We start from the raw sequence: 9,213 nt of genomic DNA, 5'->3' as shown, positions 1-9,213 counted from the left end.
TGTACGTTTATCTATACCCCTTATTTTCTTGTAGTTCTTCTGTAATGCTGTCATATGACACCATTCTGCTAATTTTTCTTTCAAAAAGGAGGCACGTCTTGCCAATGTGTCTGGATTACCTGGAACGTAATCTTTTATCAACATTTCTCTCCACGGACTTGACATTTTTTGCGAAAAATAGCTGAATAGCTATGTTTTCTTCGACTCCCGAACTTCATTTGTATTTGGTGAATAACATAATGTATTCATCAACTAAACAGATATCATGCAACTCGAGACTATACAGAGCTTGAGTATATCTTCTCCTTTTCTCTGTATCTTGATTATTGAAGCAGTCTACTCCTATAAATTGTGCTTTAAATAGGGTAGCCATTCTTCCTCCAATTTTGCTTAGGGATTCTCCTGCTAAGACTGATTCTTTAGTCTCTGGCATAGCCATTTCCCAAGCTATCTTAACAGATCTCATTAGACTCATTTCCAGAAGTTTGATAAATCCTTCTTTATTGAGATCTAAAGTTCCTGCTGCTATTCTCATAGTTGATGTCCAATCATCTATGAGATATTCTCTGTTTTTGAAGTCCAGAACAAGGTTTAACATAACCCCATAAGGATGTATCAGGTTTAAAACAGTTTTTTCATAAGGAGTTTGATTTAGTGGTATCTTACTCCTTCTTGATCTTGTTCCTGCTGAATGTGAATTTTTTCCAACATGGAACTCACTACGTGGTTCTTCTGTTTTAACCACATATCTTGGGGGATTTTCTATGGGTTGTTCACCCTCAGGGGAATTCATTTTTAGATCTACTACTTTGAGATTCGCAAAAGAATCCGCAAGATCTTGTAGATCCTCGAGATTTAATCTTTCTAAAGTAGTCATCAGATAGTATTTTTCTCTGACACTGCTTTTATAAGATTAATCATCATTTCATCACCAGTTAAAGGTTTTTGAATCATTTTGGTTTTACCTTTCTGATGTAACAAAGGTTCGGTACCAAATGAGAGTGATAACCTTCCTCCTGTATTTTCTTTTCTAGAACCAGAAATGTGTTCTAGATTTATGATTTTAGTTTGAAGATCCTTTAGAGTTCCAAGAATTTCTTCTTGTTTTTTAAGGATTTATTCAATCTGCCGAGATATTTCATACAGCTGATTGCTGTAATATTGTACCGTCTTTTGAATTTCTCTAAGATCTCCGGAGAGCTTAGAAGAGTCTGGGGTAATTTCTAGAAATTGGGAGTTAGAAATCATATTTCTTAATCCCTTCAGATTTTTCAAAACCCAGATCCTGTTGTAAAGAATCTATTTTAACTAGATTCACTTGTTTATTAAATTTCATATAAATGAAATTCCTCTTGTTCAAACATTCGTTTGAATTCATGTTTTGTTAAAAAATCTTCTCCAAAACAAAGAAACTATGATTTAACGAATAATATTATGTCTGAATAATTAACCTAAAGCTCTGGTACTATTTTCACGGATAATTCAAAGTACCATAATTGAGTACAACATTGCATAAATGAAGTACATAAATGCATAAATTGGGTACAAGAATTAAACATTTGATTTGACTATGTTTGGTGGTCCAAGGGAGTTTTAAAAAAAAAATTTTATTGTAGGAATTTATAAAAAAGTTAGGTTTGGGTTTAGAGATTTATTCACAATTCACTCTAATTTATAACTATTTTATTAAAAATTACACTACAATCCAATCAGGGGCGGACCCATATAGGGTTCAGAAAATCAGATCAAGAAGGAGTAAGATACCACATAGTTGTATTATTTATTTAATAAAATAAAATATAATACATATCAATTTTAATTCATATTTGTGTTATATATTGAAAAATAAAATTATTTAGGAACTTATCAAATAATATAATAAATTATTACATATTGATGACACTATTTTAAATTTTCTGTTTGTCATTTAATTGTATAATATGCATTCGTGATTTTTTTAATGAATTGTATCGTTTAACATAGTTAGATTTTTATTTTCGCCTGAATTGCATTTTTTTGATATCTCAATTTTTTTAATGTGTTTAGCTTGTATCTTTTTATTTTTAAAATTGTTAACACATATATTGACAAAATAAACTAAATTTAATGTATACAAAATAGAGTGGTCACCTAAGTTACCACCCAACGAAGCAACACGTGGCTCCGCCCCTAAAAAATTTTCTGCTCCGCCCCTGAATCCAACTATAATTATAGTTATCAAAACCATTTGAATAGAAAACAAAGCCTAGCTTGTTCGAACACCACCAATCCTATTAACTATAAAACGAACACTTACCGCGCTTGCGAGCCTTCTTCTCCCTGGATACTTACCTGACCAGGCATAAGCCTGATTTACCTCCCTTCACGCCGGGGCTTGGGGCGGCTCTGTGTGGGGCCCTTGGGGTTGGGGCTCACCCTTTTTTTTTTATAAAACGAACACTTACACCACCCTCTTCACAGATGATAAGAATCATCATCACCCAAACAATAAACAATAATCTTTCTCACAGAAAAAAGTTTAAAAAAAAACATAAAAAATATTCACTTTCAATAATGCAATGAAGATATTGCGACTGATCCATTAAAGTGTTCTTCCCAGCGTTCCAATATTCCATCCTCTTTCCTTTTCTCTATGACTTTGCTTCTGTTGAGCATCCCTTGTCGCCGTTCTTCTAGCCGTGCCAAGCAGCATGCGGTGGGCAGTTCTCCCTCTGCTCCCAATTGAGACTCTCACCTTCTCCATCCCAACGTTCACTCCTACACGTCTCATATGTGGCTGCATTGGAATCTTCTTCTGATGGCTTCTTCTCAGTGCACTACTTAGCTTCTTACTTGCATTTCTATGCTGTTTAGGACTATCAGACGGAGTCTGCTCGGGCAAAAGATCATTTTTTTCTTCCTCGTAAGTATCATCCTCCTTATCTGATTGGATTGTTCTTAGTGGTGGTAGAAATGGGGGATGTAACTTGGCTGTTTTGAATGTACTAGGAAGTGGAATTAGAGAGTTCCGTCTTGGAGCGACTGGTGCTGCGTATAATTTTTGTATAGCTGTACTAAGAGATGCTCGGCCTGTTCTCTTTGGAAGTCGTGATTGTTCAGCCATATCGGGGTTATTTTCCTTCTCTGTCAAGTTATCATTCGTGGCATGTTCATCTATGTGAGTTAGGCGAAATGGGAAGAAGTTGTCTCCAAAAGAACAAGGAACGTTTTCAAAATGAGCGCCAAGAATTTTAGTTGCAAGTGGTGGTCTCACTAGTTCACAGCTATGCTCCTCTTGCTGTTGCTGATGTTGTTCTGCTATTTTCGAGTCCACATGCTGCCGTCCTAGTTTTCTCTCTACCAGAAGTTGTGATTCCAATTCTTTTATCTGAAATGTAAAACAAGGTAATATTGCTTTGATAATTAGATGATCTCAAGTATAAAGTATAATAAAAGGGAAAAAAAAATTGAGAAAAATGGGGATTGGGAAAATTGTATACCTTTTCTTGAAGGTTTTTGTTTTTCATGTCTTTGTCTTTCATCTTGAGCTCGAGACCATGATTGATATCCTCCAGCTTCTTAACTTGAAGATCTTTACTCTTCAAATCTTGTCGAAGTTTTTCGGTCTTCATTTTTTGAAGAAACCAGAATCAATAGCAGTAAGAAATATGAGGTCCAATTTTTTTAAAACAATTATCATAATTCATTCATTACCATTTGTCTGAATTTGAGGATCTCAGTGTTGTCCATTTGCCTCTTTGCAGGGCCTAGTTCTATTCCTCGAACTCGACTGGCAAAATTTAATGAGCAAAGAGTCTCAGTGAGGTCATTTTCGTTTGGACTGATCTGCACAAACATCAATGTCTTTGAATCTCCACCTGTAATTACAAAGTCCATGTGTTTTCTTATTGACACTTTCCCTGGTACAACTTCTTCAAATAACAAGAAGTCAAGAACATATTTATAATGCACAACATCGCTTATACGAGTAGATACCTAATGAATCTTGGAGCAAGTGAGTGAGTTTTGAATTCCTGCACCCAAATGAGAGCAGAAATCTTAGACAAACTGTCCAAAGAGAATGAGTATATCTGATGTCTATATCTCTGGATTAGCATAAAAAGGACACAGATAAAAATTTGAATCATAATATCATCTATGTGTACCTGAAAGGGATGTGTGGGCACTTAGCTGCAAGTGCGGATATCACATCTCCAAGTGCAGAAAGTGATCTATTGATATTCTGTGTTTCCTTAAGTCTATCGCCCTGAACTTCTGTTTTAGCTATTCTTTCACTTCCCGCTAAGTCGACCAACCATAGTTTGCTTTTCGTGCATTCTCCATTCAGAAGACTCTCTCCTTTCACAATCACGCAATGCATGCTGCATTTTTAAGAAACAACAGAATTTTAAAATTAATCAATTCTTTTTTGTGATACTGCTTCATCAATAAGATGACATTCGGAGAAAAAGCAGACCAATGTGATCGGCTACTGTGCTCATTAACATTAGTTGATCCAACAGCCCTGAAATTGCTTCCTGTTTGAAGGACTTCCCACACCTCACTCACATTCTTCACACGAGCTTCAGTTACTCCCGGAACATGATGCCCTCCCTCACCTACTTGTTTTATCTCAAGCCTGGGATTTAAAGAATACATGTCTTAGAATTTTCTGATAGATGCTTGTGGACTCTGTGTCCAGATTAAAACATGAAATAAAGACCATAATAGTTCGATAAAACTAGTACCTCTTTGCAGTGAGTCCAGTTTGTGAATCTGAAGCTAATAAATCCCTCAGTTGTTCATTGTAAACTTCCAAGACACTTACTGATATTTCATATCTAAATGTGTTTTTACGCTCTTCAATTATGTGAAATAGTTTCTCAAGAGTTCTGTAGTTAACCCCGCGAGCATCTTCTGTTCCCTCCATGGTAAATGTTTTACCGGTTCCTGTTTGGCCATATGCAAATATACATGCATTGTATCCGTCTAGAACTGAAGTTGCGAGTGGAGCTGTATCCTCAAAAACATCAACTATTCAGAAGAAAATGCACAATTTTAGATTAGTTTTTTGTCAGAACAAGAATGCAAATATTGTCAGCACAACATACTGGTCGATTACAATTACCTTGGCTTGCCTCTGGACCAAAAACTGCATCAAATTTGAAGGTTTTCTTCGAGATCCCATTTGACTTGATTGTTAGCTCGCCATCTTTTGCAGATTCAAAGTCAACAACTTGTGAAGCTCCTCCGGCAAGCTCTTCACCATTCAAAGGTCGACATCGACAAAATACTCTAATATTTCCTGAGGAAGTATGATTATAAAGCGAGTATTTTACCAGTTCATAGTCCTATTTGACATGATGTAGTCAATTAATCCATTCCCATACCTTTTAAGTCCAGAACCTTATTATAAAGTTCTTTTGTTAATTTCGCCTCCTTGAGGTACTTGCATTTTATATCTTCATATAATTCGACATGCTGTTGTACTGTCAACAAAGACACTTATGAATAGAAAAAAAAAAAGAAATGCAAACGAATTCAAAGATTTGACAACCTTCTAAGATACTATGCAGTTGATTTTGCAAGATGTCGGCCTCTGGATTGAGTTACGACAAAAAAAGTCCAAGATAGAAAAGAAATTACCTGTCGATTGAACAATAGATTTAACACCCTCCATATCTGCCACATATTGCTTAAATATTGAAGCCTCTTCTGAAAGTTTGATTTGATCCATCTTCAGAATCTGCAATGTCGAATAAGTTGATTCAGTAAATATATGTTCCACTTGAGTGGATTATGTCAAATGTCAAAAATGGTAATTCTATTACCTTCGATTTTTGAGTCAAATAGCTCAGTGATGAAAACCATCTGCTCTTTTCTTTCACTTGACCTTCGATTGCAAAAGCTTATAAAGCAAAAATAAAAAACAAAAAAAATTTATTGATTTGGGTATCAAAACATATAACTTTATAAAAAATGACACTAAACATCTAACTCTTTCCATGACTTCCTCACCTAATGATCCCACGTGCATTGATTTACGCATAAGCTCATTTTGAAGGTCTTTCAAAGACTTCCAAGCTTCTTGACATTCTTGACTCTTTAGTTCATTGTCCCTCTTAAGCTTTTCAAGAGCCCTTTTCGTTTCTGATAGTTCCTTCGCTCGTGATTCATGTTCAACTCCATCAATGGAATTACCATAGGCATCCTAATTACATATCAATAAAAGAGCACAAAGTTGCTGAGTAAAATCTACATATGTTTATGATCCTACTTTTGAAGTATCTAGCAAGCATTCAATTAATGTTGAAAGTACTTTCGACAACTTGAACTGTGGCATGCCAGTTGATCCCACTCTGCCAAGTAATATTCCATCTCCGAATACTAGAGGCAATCCAAAAAAAGAAAACATTCCATCAGTAGTTCATGGATGTCATAAGCAATTGAGCAGCAAGTTCTTTTAGAAAATTAATTCAGCTTACTTTCAGAAGAATCTTTTCGAATAGAAATGCCACAAATTATTGGGGATCCATTCACACCTTCAGATCTAATAGATAACACCTTATCCGTATCAACATAAGTTTTAAGATCCGATATCACCAAGGCCTTGTTTCCACACACATTTGCATAAACATCTAAACTAGATATAACCTGCAAATATTGAATAATTAAGTACGATATATATATCCTCATAACACGTGGCAATTAAAAATTATGAATCAAACATGGACTATTTATGATCATCCAACCCCACACCTTTTGCTCTTGTAAGTAAATGTTGAATATTCTCATTCCCGGAGGACCAGCTGTAAACACGATCTCCGCAAAATGTAGATCAACCAAGTATATTCCAGACTCTAGATTCTCAAAATGATATGAACAATTCCCTATCCGAGCAGTCTGGTAGAGACTTGGACATTCTTTTCCATCACTCATAATGGGATCTTCAGTCTTTATAGTATCACCTCCATTGAAACCTCTGTCCTCAGAAAATGGTACACCATCTTCAAATGAAAGACTCGTGGAAGATCCCACATTAATTCTCATAACATATTCTGATGAATATTCTCGGACTAACAGTGGTGCAGCAAGCTCAAAAGAAGATTCGGTACTCAAATCATCCATCTTTGCTAGTGGGATTTCAATGGAGTCCCTGATTTCAGACCCCTTAATTCCATTTTCTAAAGAAACATTAATTGGGCTACAATCGCTAGGGTTTTCAGGTGAATCTTCGTATCTCTGGTTTGAAATATCTGGTGAATCTTCGTATCTTTGGTTAGAAATGTCAGGTGAACCCACACATATTACCAGATCAGGTGATGTCAAAGAAAATCCCAAGACAGATCGACCTAAATAATGAAAAGAAAACGTATAACTAACTCAACAAAGATCAAATGAGATTCATTTTGGTGGAGATTCAACTTTCTTGAAATTGTACTAGCTTATATAATTTAGCCCCAGCACAAAATTACATTCTTTTAAAGCTTTTAACATTCACAAAAACTATAAACTAACAATCTTTCTTTCATCACCAAGATCCAATAAATGCCCATATTCAAGAAATGTAAAACGAGGAACTAAATCATGCATAAACAATGGGGTTATTAGCGAAGATAACCATCAATCTTGGTTGGAGTGGAATCGTCTAAGTTTCCCATGATCGAAGATTCATCAAAACCACTCTCGAATTTACCTGCCAAAGGAAAGCGATATCAATAAATCAAAAACCCATTTACACTTGGACCTAAAAAAAGTAAATCTTCAATAATTCCCAGAGTAGAAATGAAATTTCGTGACGTTACAATGATTTTGTCTTCGATCCTGTTCTTCCTGGTGAGAAACATCGGTTATAAGAAGTGGGTCATGCCACTCAAAATCTCCCATAGATAAAATAAAGCAGCAAAGTTTTTGAAGTTTTGAATGCAAAAAGATCTCAAATTGGTAGAAAAAAAGATGAAAAAGGGAATTAAATAAATGCTTTTTGTATGTATACTCAAAGGAGAGTGGTATCAAAAGAAGGTTTCCCTGGAGAGACCGTTAAATTCGTTTTGCCCGTTGCGGGGTCGAAGCATGCTTTTGAAATTTTGAATTTTTAGAACCGGGAGTAACGGATAGATTATAGGATTTCACTAATTAAATTTACCAAATATATGGTGATTCGGCTGATTTGACACCAAATTTCTGGATTTGGAACGATATATTAAGTCGAGTCTCAGTCTTGACAAATTTTTCTTTCAACTCGAAAAAAGAAAAAAAAATCATTCCTAATTCTAGGGATATAAACGAACCGAACGGTTCGCGAGCTATTCGGAGTTCGGCTTGATAGAAAGCTCGTTGAACTCGTTTGGTAAGCTTATTGAGCCGAGTCCAAGCTTGATTTTGAGCTCAACAATTTTCACGATCCGAACTTGAGCTTAAGGATGTTCGGCTCGTGAGCTCGCGAACATGTTTGTTAATAAGCTCGGGAGCTCGAGATCGGCTCGTTTAGGAGGCTCGCGAGCTCTAGCTTGAGCTTGGCTGGTTTCGGAGACTCACAAATATGTTCATTTAATTTATGTGGCTTTATCTAGTTTGAGTTGAGAAATAAAAAATATTAATATTAATGCAAATGACATTATTAGAACATAATACTTTGTTGAAATAAAGATGAATTTACAATATATAGGATGTAGCCACAATTTGTATTTTTTATTTTAACTTTAAAATTATTGTATTAAAATTCTCTTAAAAAAAATAAATAAAATATTTATATATACAATATTACTAATGAATGACAATTCAATCAATACATTTTTAAAGAACTGAAATAACAATTTTATTTAAAATATCTTACAGGAATTAGAACTATATGTGATACATGAATGATATTAAAAAATTTTAGTTAAAAGAAGTTGTGAAATTATCTAAATTAAATTTGTTGAGTTAAAAGTTATTGATTCAATATATGTACATATGCACAAAATTTTAATAAAGTTATATAATATCGTTAAATAAAATATTTTATATACGGCAAGATCGTATCACAAGTAATACTTATATCTTATTATAAAAAATAATATTGTGGTGATTTTTTAAAAATATTTTAAAATAAATATACATTTTTTTAAATCTAAAAAATATATATTATAATAATTATTCCATACAATAAAGTTTTATATACTTGTGAAATAAGCATTGACAATGTTGTTTTTCTTCAAGGGTAAATGCTTGAAACTTGGGTTTAGGATTTTT

At 34.4% G+C, this 9,213-nt stretch overlaps 1 protein-coding gene across 1 annotated transcript; it reads right to left on the bottom strand.

Annotated features, from left to right (window-relative positions):
- Window positions 1–2,268: 2,268 nt before the first annotated feature.
- LOC140881151 (kinesin-like protein KIN-14Q) lies at window positions 2,269–7,884 on the bottom strand. The gene is made up of 17 exons (XM_073286222.1): window positions 7,785–7,884; window positions 7,601–7,675; window positions 6,739–7,331; window positions 6,465–6,633; window positions 6,299–6,366; window positions 5,998–6,190; window positions 5,811–5,887; window positions 5,626–5,725; window positions 5,370–5,468; window positions 5,108–5,284; window positions 4,728–5,013; window positions 4,457–4,618; window positions 4,146–4,361; window positions 3,976–4,013; window positions 3,694–3,857; window positions 3,480–3,605; window positions 2,269–3,367 (listed from the first exon to the last, which is right to left on the bottom strand). Exons 1-17 carry the CDS (start codon window positions 7,864–7,866, stop codon window positions 2,582–2,584), a joined length of 3,411 nt encoding a protein of 1,136 aa, XP_073142323.1. The 5' UTR covers window positions 7,867–7,884; the 3' UTR covers window positions 2,269–2,581.
- Between the last annotated feature and the right edge of the window lie 1,329 nt (window positions 7,885–9,213).

Source organism: Henckelia pumila, chromosome 2 (genome assembly GCF_033568475.1).
Source record: "Henckelia pumila isolate YLH828 chromosome 2, ASM3356847v2, whole genome shotgun sequence".
Classification (NCBI taxonomy): Eukaryota; Viridiplantae; Streptophyta; class Magnoliopsida; order Lamiales; family Gesneriaceae; genus Henckelia; species Henckelia pumila.
This window is presented reverse-complemented; position numbering and strand designations above follow the sequence as displayed.

What these genes read in the sequence shown, in the direction of transcription:
- LOC140881151 (XM_073286222.1), bottom strand. Translation starts at nt 7,866, where the DNA reads ATGGGAGATTTTGAGTGGCATGACCCACTTCTTATAACCGATGTTTCT. An exon ending in CACTCCAACCAAGATTGATG is followed by an intron (nt 7,332 to 7,600) that starts GTTATCTTCGCT and finishes TTCATTATTTAG; the next exon opens with GTCGATCTGTCTTGGGATTT. An exon ending in ATCTATTGTTCAATCGACAG is followed by an intron (nt 5,469 to 5,625) that starts GTAATTTCTTTT and finishes CTTTGTTGACAG; the next exon opens with TACAACAGCATGTCGAATTA.